General features: G+C 44.4%; 1 protein-coding gene across 5 annotated transcripts in view; it reads right to left on the bottom strand.

The window, feature by feature from the left end:
* DOCK11 (dedicator of cytokinesis 11) overlaps nt 1-21,788 on the bottom strand; it is a 404,878-nt gene that overhangs the window by 156,574 nt on the left and 226,516 nt on the right. For all 5 annotated transcript variants that reach the window (XR_011023561.1, XM_068250928.1, XM_068250930.1 and 2 more), the window contains 3 exons: nt 17,406-17,517; nt 12,957-13,023; nt 1,296-1,343 (listed from right to left, as the gene is read on the bottom strand). Coding sequence is in view for 4 of the 5 variants with exons in the window: in XM_068250928.1 (XP_068107029.1) it covers nt 1,296-1,343; nt 12,957-13,023; nt 17,406-17,517 (227 nt within the window). In the remaining variant the exon portion in view is untranslated. The remainder of the gene's footprint in view (nt 1-1,295; nt 1,344-12,956; nt 13,024-17,405; nt 17,518-21,788) is intronic.

Below are 21,788 nucleotides of genomic sequence, written 5' to 3'. Positions count from 1 at the left end.
TCACCGTGACCCCAATTCTGCTACCAAGGACTCTAATTACTGTGGATTTACATTTCTCCACCAGCAGGTGGCCTCCTGCAGGCTTGTCATTCACAGTTTTACCTGCAGGTGGTATCAATAGCATTGAATTGCTGTGAACTTACACCTCTGCACCAGCAGGTGTTCCTCATTAGTCTGGAGACTAATTATGCCGCACCTGCGGCCTTCCTGCCTTTGCCAGAATATTCAGTGGCTGGGAACTGTGTGCTGCTGAGTTCTGGGCAATCAGCTATTGCAACTTATTTCTGTTTCCTGATAAACCTTGTTCTGACTCTGGATACCGCCTTTGCATCTGCCTACTTACTCTCTATTCTGTGCAGTGTTGTATGTATTTGTACAAACATGTATTTGATTATTAGCTTGTTGTGTACCTTTCATTTGGTTTCTGGTGGGTGTCTTGTCTTCAGTACATTGCTGCAAAGAGTGGCAGTCTGCTTGCAGCCTTTGTAGTCTGTAGTTTCATACCAAAATAGTCCAGAACCCACAGCATTGCTCTGACAGCCATTGCCTGTTGTACATGCGTCACACACCTTCAGGCTGGGTACACACATGACATAGCATGAAAAAGTAGCCTTTTAGGATGGTGCGTTTGCGATTTTCTATTGCGTTTTTACCACATTTTTGGTGTTTTTTTTTTTTTTTTACGCAGATGCGTTTTGTGTGCGTTTTGATGCGTTTGCGGTTCGCTAATATAAAATGCATATGTGCTTTGTACGCATTTTTTAATTTACATTTATGCAAATCACTAGGAACACAACAGGAAGCGGAAACACATCAGAAATTTTCAATTTTAATTAAAAATGCATGCAAATACGTTACCATAGACTTTCATTATGTGCGTTTTGGCAGCCATCCTGCATAATATGCAACACTACCAGCGTTTGCAAAATGCATACTGTAAAAACGCATTGAAACGCAACTTCTTCTGCATCCTATAGACTAACATTGCTACATAAATGCAGCATTTCCCGCTACGCTAGCGTTTCTGCTATGTGTGCACCCAGCCTCAATAAATTTGGAGCTTATACAGTGAGCAAAATGCGCTTTCTATTAGATTGTACTGTACACTAGTATAATATGGCTATTAGATTGTACTGTACACTAGTATAATATGGTGAGCATGAATACAAACCTTATTTTACCCCGCTTGCCTATGTGTGTCCATTTATTGCTGTCACTACCTCCTTTCCTTGACTATTTGCACACCCAGCTACCTTTTTTGCTAAATAAATACAATAATTAAAATTGCACAATACCTTGCAATGTTTCTCTTCCCTGAATAGTGGAAATGGAATAAGCATGACCTGAAAAAGAGCAGATGCCATTACAGATATGAATTATTTCAAACAATGATAAAAGGAACTTTTTTTTTATTCCCACTTGAACACGCCTTTTAGACAAATAATGCAAATATTTAAAGGTAAACCTTAAAATGTTCACAATTCAGTTACTCCATGAGTGAGAAGGAAAAAGAAGAAGAAATAACGTTCCCCTTCTTGAAAGACTGGGGGAAGACACTTTTGGGCTTGATTCACTAACCGGCGCTAAGTGTTAGCACCGGTGTGAAAAGCCATTTTTTGCCCCTAGTGCGCGCGGGTGCGCCTATATTAGTGCGCGGTGCGACAATACTGTCGTACCTTCTGCCCCTTAAACGTTAACGGCACATCGGGTGCCCCCGAAGCCGCGCATTAATGCGCCATTTCAGGGGCACCCGATGCGCCGTTATCAAGGGGCAGTGGGTGCGACGTTATCGCACTAATATAGGCGCACCTGCGCTGCGCATGCAGTGAGCGGGACTGAGACTGATGTGTGGGCGCAAACTACTTAGTGCCGTAGTTTGCGCCCACTATGTGATAAGGCACACTAACCGGCTTAGCGCCGGTTAGTGAATCAAGCCCCTCGTGATGGAATATTTACACAAACACAAATATATACTATATATACAGTAGTAGCAATAAAAAGTATGTGAACCCTTTGCAATCATATGGATTTCTGAACGAATTGGTCATAAAATGTGATCCGATCGTCATCTAACTAATACCACACAAATAATTAAAAGTTTCTGTGTTTTTATTGAACACAACATATACACAGTGCAGATGGAAAAAGTAAGTTAACCCTTGGATTTAATAACTGGTTTAACATCCGTTGGCAGCAATACCTTCAACCAAATGTTTCCTGTACTTGCAGATCAGATGTGCACAACGGTCAGGAGTAATTTTTGACCATTCCTCTGTACAGAACTGTTTCAGTTCAACAATAGTCTTGGGATGTCTGGTGTAAATCGCTTTCGTGAGGTCATGCCACAGCATCTCAATCAGGTCAAGACTCTGACTGGGCCACTCCAGAAGGCATATTTTCTTCTGTTTAACCCCCTTGCCGTTACAATTCTGGCGGCAAGGGGGCAGCGCAGCACTTTTTTTTAATTTTTTTTTTAAAATCATGTAGTGAGCCGAGGGCGATCAGAGTAAGCAGGAAATCCTGTTCGGGACATCAGAGGGAATCCCGATCCACCCCTCAGCGCTGCCTGGTACTGATTGGCCAGGCTGCGCAAGGGGTCTGGAGGGGGGGGAGGCGCGGCGGGTAGTGGCGAAGCGGCGGCGAGCAGCGGCGATCAGAAACTGCACGCAGCTAGCAAAGTGCTAGCTGCGTGCAGGAAAAAAAAACTGTGAAAATCGGCCCAGCGGGGCCTGAGAAATCCTCCTACGCAGGTTACCCCGAGCTGAGCTCGGGATAACCGGCAAGGAGGTTAAGTCATTCTGTTGTTGATTTACTTCTGTGCTTTGGGTCTTTGTCCTGTTGCAACATCCATCTTCTGATGAGCTTCACCTGGTGGACAGATGGCCTTAAAGCGGAATATAACCAAGAATTTCTTCTTTTCTCTAATAAAATATTCACAGCATACTATATACAATACAACCAGCATTTTTTTTTTTTACTAGAACATCATTCAAAGGGTTAATCACAGGCTTTAGAAGCTCCCCTGCCAACAGAGCTGCCCATCCCAATGTTAAACAATGTAATCTTGTATTTACTTAAATGTATCAAGTGTGGAATGTGACACATTCTCTGACTGTGCAGGAGCTGGTGGACACAGACAAAGAGTCAAATCATGTCTGCCTGAATGAATGAATGAATAAAACCAGTTATTAATAAAATGCGAAGTCAGCTCACAAAGCAAAAAACTGTACTTTTGGGAACCTACAACTTATAAATGAATAATAATACTTATGCACAAATGCAAACATGATAACCGTATGGCATATAAAAAGTAGGAAAACATGTTTTATTGAATTTTGTGTCAAGGTTTTAAACCGCTTTATTCTCCTGCAAAATGTCTTGATAAACTTGGGAATTATTTTTTCTTTCTATGATAGCAATCCATCCAGGCCTTGATGCAGCAAAGCAGCCCCAAACCATGATGCCCCCACCACCATACTGGGATGGGGTTGGGATGGGGTTTTGATGTTGGTGTGCTGTGCCTCTTTTTCTCCACACATAATGTTGTGTGCTTCTTCCAAACAACTCAACTTTGGTTTCATCTGTCCACAGAATATTTTGCCAGTACTGCTGTGGAACATCCAGGTGCTCTTTTGCAAACATTAAACATGCAGGAATGGGGTTTTGTTTGGACAGTAGTGGCTTCCTCTGTTGTATCCTTCCATGAACTCAGGGGCGTATCTGGGTAACATAGAGCCTATGGCAAACACTGAAGTTGCTCCCCCGACCCCCTTCCGGGCAGCACCCCCTTCCTTCTTAGAATAGCATCCCTTCTCGCGTACTTGTGGTATGGTTACCTGTGTATTTGGGGACAGAATAGTGCTGGAGTAAATATCTTGTTATTCCCTCTCTGTCCTGTTTTCTAACACTAAGCCAAGTGCACCCTACATACATAGGTTGAGTAACCATGTTCCCCAGATAATAGAATACATTTGAACTGAGGTCTGAGTGGTGAGGAGGCTCCAGAGTAGGCATGGGGCTCATCACAGGGGCAGGCATGGGGGCACAGCACAGGGGCAGGGATGGGGGCACAGCACAGGTGCAGGCATGGGGGCGCAGCACAGGGGCAGGCATGGGGGCGCAGCACAGGAGCAGGCATGGGGGTGCAGCACAGGGGCAGGCATGGGGTGCAGAACAGGGGCAGGCATGGTGCCCATGGTGCTCTGGCGCCCATGGCATGAGCCATGCCTGCACCCCTCTAGATACACCTCTGCATGAACTTCATTCTTGTTTAGTGTTTTACGTATTGTAGAGTCGCTAACAGGGATGTGAGCTTATGCCAGAGACTTTTGTAAGTCTTCAGCTGACACTCTAGGATTCTTCTTCACCTCATTGAACATTCTGCACTGTGCGCTTGCAGTCATCTTTACAGGACGGCCACTCCTAGGGAGAGTAGCAGCAGTGCTGAACTTTCTCCATTCATAGACAATTTGTCTTACCGTGGATTGATGAAACAGCAAGGCTTTCGGAGATACTTGTATAACCCTTTCCAGCTTTATGCAAGTCATCAATTCTTAATAGTAGATCTTCTGAGAGCTCTTATGCGCAAGGCATCATTCGCATCAGGCAATGCTTCTTTTTTTTTTTTCACTATTCAATGCTTTATTAAACCAAAGATTCAATAAAAGTACAAACAAGTCTTCATCAGATAAGGCACATATACAGTTTCATATAAACATAGATAGGTTAACTGTATCAAAAACTGCTATACAATTTGTGCAAGACTAAAGCGGATATTAGAGTGACCGGGGATCTCTACACCCAGTCTAAAGGGCTGCTTGGCCCAGCCCGTCAGTAGGAGCAGAGAGGACTCCCAGGCTAGCAAGGAGAAGGAAGGGGCAAGGGACATGAGTAAAGAGATAAGTGGTGCATCTCAGACTGTTGCAGATGGTGTTTCTTGGGTGGTGACCAACAACATCCTCTGTGGATAAGGTGAGTTTAAGGCCCCACTCTCTGCTGGAACTCGTCAGATAGTTTGAAGTGATGCCAGACTGCCCAAGTAATATTGAATTTTTCTAGTTTGTCTGCGGCTGCTGATACCAGTTCCTCCATCTCTGCAATCGCGTCAACCCTGCGGACCCACTCAATGAGAGATGGGGGGGTAGGAGATTTCCAGTGAATTGGAATGAGCGCCCTTGCGGCGTTGATCAAGTGGATTAGTATGGATTTCTTGTATGCTCTAATGGAGGAGGTGGTATCATGCAGAAGGAGGCATGCTGGGGTGAATGGAATTTTGTCGGTTGTGATGTGTTCCATTAAAGAGTGGGATGCTTTCCAGAAGTTGTGGATGATTGGGCATTCCCAAAAGATATGGATAAGTGTACCTCCAGGAGCTCCACATCTCCAGCACTGGTCTGGAACAGAGGGGAAGATTTTATGCAGAACATGGGGCGTCTTATACCAGCGCGTTAGAATTTTGTAACCAAGTTCCTGAATGTTAGAGTTTAATGAGCCTTTATGGTTAAAAAGGATGATTCGTTGCCATTTATCATCATCAAATTTTAGCTTCAGATCTCTTTCCCATTTATCTTGGAATCTAGTATGTTCGTCCCAGTTTGCCTCGAGCAATAATTGGTATATGGAGGACACCAAATGTCTGTGGGGGCCTTTACTAGTCACTAGGTTTTCAAATGGAGTAAGTGGTTTGGACCAGACTTTCTTAATTTTGTCACTGTTAAGGTAGTGAGAAATCTGTAAGTATTGCCACCAAGTCAGGGGGGTATGGGTCTCTGATATTGAGTTAAGATCCATTAGCGGTTTAATTTTACCATTGCAAATAAAATCTTTAACCCTAGGGGTTGAGAGGATCGGATGGTTAGAGAGGAAGGGGATCTCACGAGCTGGACAGAATTCCGGGTTGCGTAACAGTGGGGTTAGCTTGCTGGGGTAGGTGGTCAGACCAAATTTTGAGGAATTTTTCCGAATGCATGAGGTTGCTGCATCAATTAGTGGATTGACCAAATCCCTGCTTGCCTGTTTACTAGGTAAAACCCAGCCGATGACTGGGGCAGGGGTTGAAGTGAAGTCTTGTTCAACTAAAACCCAGTGTTTTGTGTCCAGCTCGCTAGACCATTCCACTACTCTGGATAGTTGTGATGCGATGTGGTATTTGCTTAAGTCAGGGAGACCCAGGCCCCCACACTCTTTGGGCATACAGATCACCGCTCTCTTAAGGCGGGGTGGTTTGTTTCCCCAGATGAATTTGGAGATTTGTGTTTGGAGGGAGCGCAGATATGATGGGGGAAGTGTTATCGGGAGGCACTGACTAACGTATAGGAACCGAGGAAGCAAGTTCATTTTTACAGAGGAGATTTTTCCAAACCAGGAAAGACAAGGTTTTTTGGTCCAGCTAGTCAGGTCACCAGAGAGGGCCCTACCCAAGGGTTCGAAGTTTAAATGGAACAGCTCAGACAATTCACTGGGGATAGTGATTCCCAGATATTTCAAGGATGATTTAGCCCATTGGAAGGGGAAGGACTGTTCACATTGTAGAGCTAGCTCTTGTGGCAGGGAAATATTTAAGGCCTGGGATTTGGAGAAGTTAATCTTTAGATTGGATAATATACCAAATTCCTGGAACCTCGCCATCAAGTTTGGTAATGAGATTAAGGGGTCCTGCAAAAAGAATAGGAGATCGTCGGCAAATGCCGCTACCAGATGTTCATTTGTATCTATTCTCACTCCCTTAACTGAAGGATCTGATCTTATGCAGTTGAGGAAAGGTTCCAGAGTTAAAATATATATGAGTGGCGAAAGGGGGCAGCCTTGCCTGGTCCCATTTGATATTGTCAAAGGGGACGACAGTATTCCATTCGCTTTAACCCTGGCAGATGGGTTTGAGTAGAGTAACCCGATCCAGCGGATCATGGGCTCGCCGATATTAAGGCATGACAGGGTGGCTCGGATATAATCCCAAGCCACCCTGTCAAATGCCTTCTCTGCATCTGTGGACAGAAGGAAGGTCTGCACTCCCTTTTTTTTAGCCAGAGAGATAATGTCAATCGTACGGAAGACATTGTCTTTAGCCTCCCTCCCGGGGACAAAGCCCGCCTGGTCACCTGTTATCGAGTTGGGAATAAATGGAATTAGTCGATTTGCAATGATTTTAGCCAGGATTTTTGCGTCCAGGTTCAGCAGCGAGATAGGCCTGTAGCTTGAACACTGTTGCGGATCTTTCCCGTCCTTGGGGATCACAGTAATGTGAGCCTCAAGGAACTGGGGGGATGGGACAGTAGTTGAGTTAGCGGAGTTGAAAGCTGCTATGAACCTGGGGGCGAGGATGTGACGGAAAAGTTTGTAGTACTGAGAGGATAGGCCATCTGGGCCAGGTGCTTTTCCAGCCTTGAGTGCAGAGGTAGCCATAAGGAATTCATCCTCAGAAATGGGTGCTGAAAGCGTTTCCCTATCGTCAGTAGAAAGGTTAAAGGGACGGCAGAATTTGTTTAGGAAAGCCTGCATCTTAATGGTTCTTTCCGGGCCTCTGGGGTCAGACGACCCCACTGGGTACAGGTTGTAAAGTTTCTCGTAGAATTGTCTGAACTGCTCCACTATATCCTCTGGTGAGTGGACCCTCCTCTGAGTTTTATCTATAATGGAAGAGATGTTTGTTTTAAGGACCTGCTTCCTCAGAGACCTGGCCAGCAGTCTCCCAGGCTTGTTGCCAAACTCATAGAAGATGCGCTTGCTCCAACAAACCTTCCTTTTTGCCTCAACTAAGAGATACCTAGATAAATATACTCTGGCTGTGGTCAGTTCCTCCATTCTATCTACTGCTAGGGATTGTTTGTGAAGTCTCTCAATCTCGTTTACTCTGGCTGTCAGGTTCGCTATAGCTTCTTCCTTTTCTCTTTTGAGTAGGGCGCCCATGCGGATAAGCCTCCCTCTGATCACCACCTTGTGTGCTTCCCATACAGTGAGTGGCGATGTGTCTGGGGTTTGGTTGATAGCAAAATAGTCAGAAAGAGCAGTAGATATCTTCTCTACTCTTACCTTTTCGGCTAAGAGGTGTGGGTTTAGACGCCAACACCAAATTTTAGTCACTCGCTCAGGGAGCTGGAGGGTGAGAGATACTGGAGCGTGATCTGAGATGCTTTTAACACCAATTGATGTTGATTGTATCAGGCTCAAGTCTCTTTGGGATAAGAATAGGTAGTCGATGCGTGAATGCTTATTGTGTATTTGAGAAAAGAACGTAAAATCCTTTTCTCTGGGGTGGGTGATTCTCCATACATCAACAAGAGATAGTTTCTGCAAGTGCGATCTGATCGTTTTCAGGGATCTGTACGATAGGATCGAGGATCCATTAGAGCAGTCTATGAGTGGCTCCAGGGGCACATTTAGATCTCCCCCCAGAATCAGTATGCCTTGCATAAAATTAAGTAGTTTTGACAAGGTGGTGATCAGAAAGGAGGCCTGTTTTACATTAGGAGAGTAAAGGTTAGCTAGAGTGATAATTCTGTTGTCTATTTTACCCTTCACAAATAAGAACCTTCCCGCGGGATCTTGTTGAACCTCTATTACATTAAAAGAAATGTTTCGGTTGACAAAGATCGAGACCCCTTTTGTCTTTGTTGTATCGGAGGTAGCATGGAACGCCTGGGGAAAGCGCCCATCAAATCTAGTTGGGATATGACCCGAACGTAGGTGTGTCTCTTGGAGGAGGGCAAAATTTGCCTTCTCCCTTTTCAGGAGATCAAATATCATCGTCCTTTTTTCAGGAGTATTCATACCGTTTACATTTAGTGACACCGTTTTCCAGGTGAGGAACCCAGTATTGGTGGCCTCCATGTTTTGATCATGTGTACCCATGTTCCAATATACCAGTGTCGGATAATGTGGTAGTAGGGAAGGATTTAGCAGGGTATATGGTTCCAAGGCGCCCAAGCTGTGCACCCCAGAGTGTACGACACTCTTCCTCAGGGAGAGTGGGCCTTCACTGCAGTAATTATCTGTAGGATAAGCTAGAAGGCAAGAAGAAAAAATAAAGAAAAGAAAGAGATAGGAGGAAGGGAGATAGGGTGGGGATAGAGACAGTAACCTATCTGATGTGGAAGCTCGAGAACCAGGCATCCCACGTGAATACAGTATGGGGTACTGCACTCACCCAGTGTGTGGGTAACCTTCTCAGTGTGTAGGATATACACACTGTTGTGGGTTGTGGAAAGATACCGAGAGTATATGAGCTAGTCTCATGTGTGTCTCCACTGCACAGTGCAGGAGATTTTACCTGAGTAGAGATCCGAGCAAGTATAATTCAAACTAAACAATAAGTGAACTATGACTCAATAGCCTTAACAAGACCTCAAGTAAATGTGCCCTCAAGGAAGTACAAGTCTCCCTCTCCCTCCGTGAGCAGGGCCCAGAGTTATATAGAGAAAAATCAAGCATGCTTTTAACAGTAACCCACATCCTGAGAGCTTCATTGTGATCAGAAAAAGAGGAGCAGATATTAAGCGCCATATTCATATCTAGCAGACAAACTCTGGGCAATGCAACGTGATAACATCAATCCCCCTCTTCCCCCCCCCCCTCCCAGCAATAGCCCCCTGTCCCAAACATAAATATATAACAAAACTGGAGTATGCAGGGGTTGTTATTAGATGTGTAAGGTAACCAGTAGAAGAGTAGCCGGTGCCATTAGGGACATTATAGTTAAGTCGTGCTAGGAGCCCCGCATCATAAAGGGGGATCTCTCCGAGGGGGGAACAAGCATGTTAGGGCCTGGGGGGCCTTGGGGGACAGAAGAAGAGACTTTGCAGAGTACCTTTCATCACTCGCCACCAAAGACTTCGGAATTACGTGAGGAGACGGAGGTTCTCCTCTGTGTTAGCCCGGATTCCGGAGGGGTATGGGGTAAACCGGCCGATTGGGAGTCCAAAGGTGTGGGAGCGAAGTCTCCTGCGGATGCTAACTCGGGGATCGACATCTCACCGTCCCAGTTTGGGATGTCCACCGATGACAGGCCCAACTCGGTGCAGAAGTCGGACAGGCCTGCAGCAGATCTAAGTATGGCCAGACGATCACCATGCATCACCGTTAGTGCAAACGGGAATCTCCAGCGGTAGGTATACCCTTTATCACGCAGCAGTTGGAGCAGCGGTTTGAGGGCCCTTCTTTTGGCCAGGGTTATAGCTGAGAGGTCCTGGTACAGGGCAATGGGGTGGTCGTTAAAGCGGATTTCCTCGTTGTTTCTAGCGGCTTTCATTATATCTTCCTTTTGCTTGAAGGATTCAAGACAGCATATGATATCCCTGGGCTTATCACTTTCTAGGCCGCGAGGTCTTAGTGCTCTGTGTGCCCTGACAAGTGGGAACTCGGATTCTGCCGGGAGATCCATCAGGTTTGCAAAGATCGATTGCAGAGCAGGTTCAATCTGCTCTGTGGTGACTGTTTCGGGGAGGCCTTTCACCCGAATGTTGCACCTCCTGCCTCGGTTGTCCAGGTCCTCTAAGTAGCGGGAGTGGGCCGCAATTCTAGCATTCTGGCCTACCGCGAGCCTGTGGAGCATAGTGATTTGTGACCCCTGAACTGTGTCTGCGGCTTCTAGGGCCTGCAGTCTCACGCCAAAGGCGGCTACATCTTGATGTACCTCTACTATTGCGGACTGGAAGGACGATTTGATGTCCGCTGCCATCGCTTGGAGGTCATCTATGGTCAGGGCCGCTTTTTTCTTATCCTTCTGCAGGTTGGTGCCTGTGTTCGGCGGTGACGCCGTATTGGAGTCTTTGACGGGCGCCATCTTGAGTTTAGATGGGTCCGTGTTAGCGCCGCGGTGTGAGCGGAATATCTCCGGAATAGTAGGTCCCAGTGAGGATTGTGAGAGCGTTAGGTCTTCCTTGGAGGCTAACTGCTTGCGGGTGCTCCTCATAGCTCGGATGGTGTCAGGTAAAAGGCTAGATTTTAGATGCTTCGAGCAGTTGTGACACGAGAGCTCAGAGTTAAGCGGCCATCTTGCTCGGGATCCAAGCCACGCCCCCCAGGCAATGCTTCTTAAGGAAAGCAACTATAACCAACACCTCCAATCTCATCTCATTAATTTCACTCCAGCTGGCTAACACCTCACTCCAATTAGCTCTAGGTGATGTTTTAGTCTAGGGGTTCACATACCTTTTCCACCTGCACTGTGAATGTTTACGTGCTGTGTTCAATAAAAATATGGAAACTTTTAATTATTTGTGTGGTATTAGTTTAAGCAGACTGTGACTGTCTATTGTTGTGACTTAGATGAAGATCGGATAACATTTTTTGACCGATTCGTGCACAAATCCATATAATTCCAAAGGGTTCACATACTTTTTATTGCTACTGTATATATACAGTGCTGCCCATAATTATTCATACCCCTCTGGCAAATTTTGAATAAAAGTTACTTTTATTCAACCAGCAAGTATTTTTGTTTGACGGTAAATGACGTAGGTATCTCCTAAAAGATAATAAGATGATGTACAAGAGGTATTATTGTGGGGAAAAAAAAACATTTCTCAGCTTGTATTTACATTTGAGCAAAAAGTGTCAAGTCCAAAATTATTCATACCCTTCACAAACTGTCACAGTCTGTGGGAAAATCCAAAGTTCTATACCATTCCAAATAGTCCAAGCTGTTCTAAAGCATCCTTATTACCCTGTTTATTGGGAACAGCTGTTTTAGTCAACTTAGCAGGTAAAAAAACAGCAGCTCTAATCCAAAAACCCAAGAGTCAACTAAATGGGAAAAAAAATAAATTAAAAGCACCTCACCTTTCACTAGCTACCAAATGAACTCTCTGAACATGTGCAATGCAATCATTTATATGCTTAACTGTGCTAGAGGGAGTTCACTTGGTAGCTAGTGAAAGGTGAGGTGCTTTTAATTTCTTTTTTTCCCATTTAGTTGACTCTTTGGTTTTTGGATTAGTTCCCACTAGACTGCTTATAAAAACTGGCATTTTGCATGGTAGAGTAGGACTCACCAGATTGGGGACACTTTGGCGCAGTTGGTGAGCTTAAGCGCGTTAAAGCGTAACCAAGAGCCCCTGTCACTGTTTTCTGCTGCAGCCTCTCTGTATTTATATATCTATATATATACAGAAGCACATGGGTCCACTGATGATGATGCTGTGCATCAAAACGCACTGTCCAACTAGCACACAGAGGAATCCGCCCCATCTCTTGGAGCATTCAGGGCACTAACAATCGCTGGGCTCAAAACAAATAAAGCCACGTTCAGAGTGGTATGTTGTGTTGTAACGGCTTTGGAACATGGCTCACTGCACTGAAATACACCATCTATGCAACGTTCACAGTATGGCGCGTGCGCTGCGGTATAACGGGTTGCAATATGGTAACGTACTGCATTACAGGTAAATGTGAGCATTAACAGTAGAAGTGAAGCATAATTTGCATTGACGGTATGCTTTCCTGTACCCAACGCTATCACGATCCGTTGCATTGCATTACCGCTGTCACAGGGAACACAATAGTCACTGTGAACGTGGTCTCACATGTATTATCCAGTAGACAACTTTTTCTCTGCATTAAATGAACTTAATAGCAGCTCCAATTGAGTTGTCTTGTTTGAGATAATTGCACTGCTTTTGACCTCAGTCGGCAGAACATGTTGAGCAGTAAATTCCTGAAATGATTTGATCTCTCTCTATTAGCAGAAAATATAGAAATTGAAATCTTCTGTTACTGTCCCACACTGCCCCCTAATGACTAGTGGCCATAAATACACATTACAGCAGTACTAATTAGAAGCAAGGACATGTAACAAATAATACATTTTAAAAAAAAATGTGCTAAAATAAATTGGCCTGGAGCACTTGCAAGCCTGTAAATAAATTGGCTGCTGAAAGGTTAACAGGTCTGATGGGGTGAAGCAATACGAGTCCATTCCAGGAAATATGAGTGAGTAAAACACAGTATTTTGTTATACTTACTCTAAAAGTGTGAGGAAGTTTAGTAGCTCCTGTGGAGACATTTTATTCCAATAACTAATCAGGGAATCTGCAACAACAAAAAACGATCGCGTTGTCAGTTTGTGAATAGCTACAGTATGATAATGGAATACAAAAGTATTGTTTGGAGAAATGTATTTTTTGAAATGCCCATATAGTACCAGGTGGCATTCTAGCCACATTTCTCTGGAAGCTAATTTAAGTCAGTCAATTAGCATGAAGCAGAAGGGATAAATAACATTATCAAAACAATTTAATCAGTTATATTATTAAAATGATTATCTATTAAATAAGTTAAATAACAAAAATCATCACTAGCAGTCAGAGTTTGCATTAAATGATAGGCCAAACACCAATTTTCATTGGCTTATTGTATGTGATAGTTATTACCTTGGCTAAAGGTGGATGTAAGTAGGTGACTTACCAACTGAATTCTCCAGTGGACTAGGGGTATAAGATCATATGCGCTGGATTATGCCTCCCTACCAACCCTTCAATTACAGAGTCCTGTTCCACCTTCTGGGAGAGGGTAGCCCATACCAATGAGCTAAAAACTCTCCTAACAACTTAAATAGTTGTATTGGGGAGGTCGGGGCTATCCGTTAAAGTGGACCTGAACTTAGAAGTTTCTCTCTGTTCTAAAAGATATGCAACAGCATAATAACATTTCTTTGTTATAGCTGATACAAATCCTGCAATAAATCTGCAGTGTGTCTACTTCCTGCTTTCATGGAAGCAGACATTTTGTAAACATCCTGTGTTCACAAATTAGCTGCTCTGCTGTGGCAGTCAGCTGACACGGGTGAGAGATCAAGTTGCAACTTCTGATTAGTCACAGATGAAAGATGATTAGACAGGCCCTAAATACATACAGGGTGTATTTCTCTATGTTTTCCTTCTGTCCTGTGCAAGAGTCAGGTTGCACTTTTAGGCCTCTTTTCCAAGGACCGTTGAACTGTGTGCTCAGCAAGCAATTACCAGGCAGCAGTGAGCAGTTAACAGGCAGCAGTGAGCAATTATCAGGCAGCAGTGAGCAGTTGCCAGGCAGCAGTGAGCAGTTGTGAAAGTTTGAGAAGCATTTCACTGCCAATCAACTGCCCGTGGAAAAGAGGCCTAACACAGCAACTGTTTAATTGGATAAGCTGTGAGAAGCTGTAGTTACCCAGTCCCCAATATCTCCCTGCCTGCTTGGGGCTAATTAACCCTTTAGCAGCTTCAAAGGAAATATCTTGTTTGAGATAAGTGCACTGCTTTTGACCTCAGTCGGCAGAACTCGTCGTGCTGTAAAATCATGGAATACTTTCATGTCTCTCTGGGAGCAGAAAATATAGAAACAACTGAAAGCAGAAGTCCTCTGTTATTGTCTCACACTGCCCCTTAGTGACAAGTAGCCATAAATACGCATTACAGCAGTACTAATAGTAGCAAGAAAATGTTACAAATATGAAATAAAAAAAAGTGCTTAAATAAATTTGTGCTGGAGAACTTGCAAACCTCTAATTAAATTGGCTTCTAAAGGGTTAAATACAGCATATCTGTTAAATATTGGATTATCACAGGTGACTTTTATAATGCTAGTTGTAGCAGGCTGATGAACTTGGAAACTGACATAGATAACACCTCCAGAAAGATATCATTATGGGCATATGTAAGACGTCAATGAACCGTACAAAACCCTGAACGTCTTCCACTTTCTGAAACAGCAGCTTCGGCTAGATAAAGCTTCCAACTATGAATGGCTTGAAAGTATCCCCACTGATCAAATAAGAAAATAATCAAAGAAATCTAATTAAAGTTTCAAAATGCAAGCTTTCAGGGGAAACAGTCCACTTCTTCAGGCATATTTTCAGATGCTTGAAAAAGGGGACAGGATCCCTGAAAGCTTACATTATTTTTTTTCCATTAGCTATTAGGTATAATTTTCACAATATTTTGTTTTTTCTACCTACAGTACAGAATTCTATTGGATTACACAGTTCAGGAAAATTTTCCTTTTCTGCAATTAAAGGTCATAAAAAACTGTACTTAGAATCGACTGAATCTCAAGGCTGTTGTCTTTGTACTGCTCAAAGCAGTGTGAGGATATGCGGTACTCAATCCACACACTTGTGCCTTTTATTGCCTGCTTAATAAAATTGATGGATTTCAGCAGAGGTGGCCTTAGAGTACGCGGGGCCTGGGGCGAGTGTCATATGCAGGGCCTAGAGATATATGCTGTGGATACACGTTGTGGAAGCACACACTGTATAGGTTAGATAGGTAGGTGCCTCCAGTATAGGTTAGATAAGTAGGTGCCCCGCAGTATAGATTAGATAGGTAGGTGCCCTGCAGTATAGATTAGACAGGTAGGTGTCCTGCAGTACAGATTAGATAGGTAGGTAGGTACCCTGCAGTATAGATTAGATAGGTGCCTGCAGTATAGATTAGTTAGGTAGGTACCCCGCAGTATATATTAGATAGGTGCCTGCAGTATAGATTCGATGGGGGGGGTGCCCTGCAGTACAGATTAGATAGGTGCCTGCAGTATAGATTAGACAGGTAGGTGCCCTGCAGTACATATTAGATAGGTAGGTAGGTACCCTGCAGTATAGATTAGATAGGTGCCTGCAGTATAGATTAGTCAGGTAGGTGCCCTGCAGTATATATTAGATAGGTGCCCCGCAGTATATATTAGATAGGTGCCTGCAGTATAGATTAGATAGGTTGGTGCCCTGCAGTACAGATTAGATAGGTGCCTGCAGTATAGATTAGATAGGTGCACTGCAGTATAGATTAGATAGGTGCCTGCAGTTTAGATTAGACAGGTAGGTGCCCTGCAATACAGATTAGATAGGTAGGTAGGTGCCCTGCAGTACAGATTAGATAGGAAGGAGCCTGCAGTATAGATTAGTTAGGTAGGTACCCCACAGTATATATTAGATAGGTGCCAGCCTGAAGTATTGATTAGGTAGGGTGGTGCCCTGCAGTATAGATTAGATAGGTGCCAGCCTGCAGTATAGATTAGATAGGTGCCTGCAGTATAGATTAGATATGTGCCAGCCTGCAGTATAGATTAGATAGGAAGGTGGCTGCAGTATAGATTAGATAGGAAGGTGCCTGCAGTATAGATTAGATGGGTGCCCGCAGTATAGATTAGATGGGTGCCAGCCTGCAGTATAGGTTAGATAGGTGCCTGCAGTATAGATTAGATAGGTGCCAGCCTGCAGTATATGTTAGATAGGTCCCTGCAGTATAGGTTAGATAGGTGCCAGCCTGCAGTATAGATTAGATAGCAGTATAGATTAGATATGTGCCAGCCTGCAGTATAGGTTAGATAGGTGCCTGCAGTATAGATTAGGTAGGTGCCCCGCAGTATAGATTAGATAGGTGCCAGCCCGCAGTATAGTTAGATAGGTGCCAGCCTGCAGTATAGATTAGATAGGTGCCAGTCTGCCGTATAGATTAGATAGAAAGGTGCCTGCAGTATAGATTAGATAGGTTCCAGCCTGCAGTAGGTTAGATAGGTGCATGCAGTATAGATTAGATAGGTGCCAGCCTGCAGTATAGGTTAGATAGGTGCCAGCCTGCAGTATAGGTTAGATAGGTAAGTGCCCCGCAGTATAGATTATATAGGTAGAAACCCTGCAGTATAGATTAGATAGGTAAGTGCCCCGCAGTACAGGTTAGATAATGTGGCTGCAGTGCTGGGGAGAGCGGGCATAGTTGTTAAAACTCACGTGTCTTCACGGATGCTCACAGCTACCATCTAGTTCCTCTCCCAGCATCTGTGTATTGGTAACAGTGCCCTCCTGTGGTGACATGCGGTCACGTCATCCCAGGGGGCGCTGTTACCAATACACATATGCTGGGAGAGGAAATAGATGGTGGCTGTGAGCGTCAGTGAAGACACGTGAGTTTTAACAACTATGCCCGCTCTCCCCAGCACTGCAGAGGGTGCGGGGCCTCCTCAGGCGCGGGGCCTGGGGCGATTGCCCCACTTGCCACCCCCAAAGGCCGGCTCTGGATTTCAGTCACTTTATCAATGAAAGGGAGATAGTCAAACATTTATTGGGCTAGTGAAGCTCAATAGACTGCTGAAAGATTTGATCAGAGTGATTTAATCCACCAAAAAGTACATCCTACATAAAGTGCAATTTTTTTTAAAGAAAGGTTGTGCACCATTACTAAATTGACCAGTATGATGAGGATTATTTTCATTAAAATGTGCCTTGTTTCAATGCATTGAGATTGCTGCTATATGCCTTCAAGGTAAATGTAGCTTCACCTGCTTCCTCCAGCCACTAGAGGCCTCTATTGGGAGGTGAGAGACAGGCTTCCCAAACAGTAAAATGGGGATTCAATGATGGAAAGTACAATGCACTTTATTATCCTCATTCATTACATTCATCTATTAAGATTCTGATATTACATTGATGACATACAGACGCTCACCTTCTGAAATCACTTTGACAATGTACAGATAGCAGATGAGAAGGCTCTTTATTTCGTAGGGATCCAATCGGTTATAATGGGACACACTGCTTTTAGTGGAACTTCTCCTCATCTAAAAAGTACATAGCACACCAGAAAAATTGTTAATGAACAGACCAGCTACAACACTTCATCACTGATCCTGTTTACATGTGATTGTTTGTATTGGCCTGGCAAAGAAAAATTAACACATACAAAAAAATAAATATGATGCACTGCATGATTAATTTACATTAAAGGACAGCTGAAGTGAGATGAATATGGTGGCTGCCATGTTTATTTCCTTCTAAACGATACCAGTTGCCTGGTGTACTGCATCAGTGTTTGACTCACACACCTGAAACAAGCATGGCCTAATCCTTAATGTTCCCTTTTTTCCCTGGTCAAGGCAAGGTAGGATACCTGCAAGGTTCTATAGTGGATATTGTTGTATATATTTATACATAGTTCTTCAACATCAGGCGCCTCCAGCAACATACAGTACCTAGTACATGCCCCTATCCTAGGGGGGGTAGTTTTGGGAAAAACTCCCAGTACTGAATTTTCTTTTTTTAGGAGCAGCAAACACCATCATACTTCTCAAGGCAGAGTGGGGACGATACTTCCCCACATGCGCTAATGAGTGTTTGCCTCACACAGCAACCAACCTTTGTGAGTATACCTACCACCTTTCTATTATCCTGGTGACCTAACGATATTGCATCACAGTGGGCTCCCGGTCTCCCTGTGTTTTTTTCTCTACAAGTCTACACAGGCAATCTGGATTGTTTAACAAGAAATAAACATGTCAGGCTCCACATCCCTCTCAGTTCAGGTGTCCTTTAAGCTCACTAAAACCTGGACATAGACACACCCTGAATATTCCACATTTTCCCAGCCCTTCTGCAACTGCAAACTGAACCTTCAAAGGCTGCCTGTGGTAACCTTAAAAGACCATTGTCGTGAAAATCATAACATTTAAAATACATGTAAACACGTTCAAATAAGAAGTACATTTTTTTTTTCAGAGTAAAATGAGCCATAAATTACTTTTCTCCCATGTTGCTGTCACTTACAGTAGGTAGTAAAAAACTGACTTGACAGGTTTTGGACTAGCTCATCTCCTCATGGGGGAATCTCAGGGTTTTGTTAAGTTTCAAAAGCACTTAGTGAATGGCAGTTGCTTTATCTAACTGTCAAAAAACGTGTCAGGGAGTTTACAATTTTTCTCGATAGTGGTCCTTTAATGCGAACAACTATTCACTTAATTTCCCTGGCCATTTATCTGCCTACAAGTGGTGATCTTGGGATGTATTCACGTAGCGGTAAAATTAACGTAGGGTGGGTCACACAATTAGCCTGTCACACATTACCTAGGTAAAGTGTATGTTTCCAGGGTGACGCGTGTTATGCAAGTTCACTGGCAAGGTACACATTACCTTGGTAATGTGCGCTATGTACTTGTTAGAACTACTGTAGAATTACTGTAGATTTCCATGTGCGCAGCGATTAACCGCTGAATAGTGAATAAAGCTCATTATCTCTTAAAGAGGAACTCCAGTGAAAATAATGTAATAAAAAAAGTGCTTCATTTTTACCATAATTATGTATAAATGATTTAGTCAGTGTTTGCTCATTGTAAAATCTTTCCTCTCCCAGATTCACATTCTGACATGTATTACATGGTGACATTGTTACTGTGGGCATGTTATGTAGCTGTTTCTAGCTGTTCTGGCTGTTAGACAGCTCTAAACAGCCATTTCCTGTCTGTGAACCTTGTTACATTGTGGCAGTTTTCCAGGAGTACCACGGTATTCAGAGCCTCTAGTGGGAGTGGTTTCAGCACAAAATCAGTCACACAGCGCCCCCTGATGGTCTGTTTGTGAAAATTATTCTATTTCTCATATAAAAGGGGTATCAGCTACTGATTGGGATAAAGTTCAATTCTTGGTTGGAGTTTCTCTTTAAAGTGAACCTCCGGACTAAAAATCTACTCAGCAGAACTGAAAATGGCTTGACAAAGGACGTCAAGTCCGAAAGAGCGGGCTGTCGCCATTGCTACAATTTCTTGCTATGATTACTGACTGAATGTCATTTTAATGACGTTTGAATAAAGAGCATTTTTTACTGCATCTGGTGGTGCCAGCTCTGTGGAATCTATCGTTATTGGGCCACATGGTACTGTGACCGTGAGCTAAGGCACACTGAAGTCTTTTTGCATGGGTGCTTCTCCATCTCTGTGTCAATTTCATTCAATGTGAATTATTGATGTCAAAGACTGCAAAGCTCACAAACTTGGTCATTGAGTAATTGTGTAGCTTAGGTTGTAGTCTAGTCCCTCAGACTCAGGGAGTAGAGACCAGGTAGACTATAGAGACAGTACATATTGTTAATGGAGTGCATCCAAGCAGTGTTGGACTGGGAGCTGGGAGAGCCGAGGAAATCCACTTGCTGGCCAAGCAGCAGTAATCAGGTGTTGCTGCTCACAGTGAAGACTTGCTTCAGATCTCTATTTGTAGTGAGAACTCAGGGTTACTGCTGCTTGGCCAGCAGGTGGATTTCCTCAGTTTTTCCACCTCCCAGTCCGACACTGCATCCAAGATATATCTCATACCAAACCTACGGTAGCTGCCACTACTCTATGTACACTCCAAACTAACTCCATATTCAGGGGCATAACTATAGGGGTTCAAAGCTGTAAGGGGGCCCCCCAACTACTACTTCACCCCCTCTGATAAAGGGGCCCATCCCTCAGGAGTCTTTGTAGCTACACTTCATTATGGGTGTGAAGATTACAATGTCCACACTTGTTTTATGACCCCTGCAAGATGGGCCCCCAGGCTGAGGGTCACAAGGGGTAGGCAAGGGAAAGGTTGTGAACATTGGGGGCCCCATCAAAGTTTTTCTGGGGCAGGCCCCATGATTTGTAGGCCAGCCCCTGTACCTATTCAATAGTAGTTGAGGGTATTAGGGGTTATTTACATAGAGTGCAGCTATACAAAGTGCTAAAACAAAAAACCTACATGTTTCACCTATACGTCTTCATCGGTGCAAAATACATGACCACCAACCCCCACCGCTCCAATAAACTATCTACAAATCAATACATATGATGCAAAAAGTCTGACAGACGTTCAAGTCAGAGGTCGTTTCCTGTGTAACGGTTGTGTGCCTTATTTCCTCATTAGCTAAATAGAAGACATTTTCCATGTGTTACTATACAAATGTACCGTATTTCGCGCCGTATAAGACGCTCCGGAATATAAGACGCACCTAGGTTTAGGGGGCAAAAAACAAGGAAAAAAAAGAAATATACTAAACCTGGTGCGTCCATGTTCCAGGAGCGTCTTGTTGATGTTCTCCCCCAATTGGTGTCGTACTGTGTCCCCTTCTGTCCCAAGTGTGTGTACTACTGTCCCCAGTATGTCAGTGTGTGTCCTGCTGTCCCCAGTATGTCCCCTGCTGCCCCCAGTAAGTCCCTAATGTGTGTTCTGCTGTCCCCAGTATGTCCCCTGCTGCCCCCAGTAAGTGTGTGCTCTGCAGTCCCCAGTATGTCTCCAGTGTGTCTCTGGTATATACCCTGCTGTCCCCAGTATGTCCCTAGTGTGTCTTGCTGTCCCAGGAATGTTCACTGCTGTCCCTATAGTGTATGTCCTGCTGTCCTCAGGTGTTCCCTGTATGTCCCCAGTACGTGTCCTGCTGTCTTCATTATGTCCCTAGTGTGTGTCATTCTGTCCCTAGGTGTCCCCATTTTGCCTACCGTGTACCTCCCCGTGTGGTCCGCAAACACCCGCCGCCGCTTGTGACTATGTTCCCCCTGGGTGGTCCACAACTGCCGCGTATATGTCCGCAAACACCCGCTGCTTGTGTACATGTCCCCCCTCTGTGGTCCGCAACTGCCCGCTTTTGCCCTCACATGTGTCGCCGCTGTCCCCCTGTGTAAATAGCTGGACCCCGCTCATCTTACCTAAGTCAGTGCCTTCTGCGGGGATCGGAGACCCGCTTGTACCATCACTTGTGTCGCCGCTGTCCCCCGGTGTAAATAACTGGACCGCGCTCATCTTACCTAAGTCAGTGCCTTCTGCGGGGATCGGAGACCTGGCTTCACTTCCGCACTTCCACTCTAGTAATTGCTTCTGCTGCGTCATCAGCAGAAGCCTTCACTAGGGGGAGCCGCGTGTGTGAAGCCAGGTCTCCGATCCCCGCAAAAGGCACTGACTTAGGTAAGATGAGCGCGGTCCAGTTATTTACACCGGGGGACAGCGGCGACACAAGTGATGGTACAAGCGGGTCTCCGATCCCCGCAGAAGGCACTGACTTAGGTAAGATGAGCGGGGTCCAGCTATTTACACAGGGGGACAGCGG

Source organism: Hyperolius riggenbachi, chromosome 8, assembly GCF_040937935.1.
Source record: "Hyperolius riggenbachi isolate aHypRig1 chromosome 8, aHypRig1.pri, whole genome shotgun sequence".
NCBI lineage: Eukaryota > Metazoa > Chordata > Amphibia > Anura > Hyperoliidae > Hyperolius > Hyperolius riggenbachi.
This window is presented reverse-complemented; position numbering and strand designations above follow the sequence as displayed.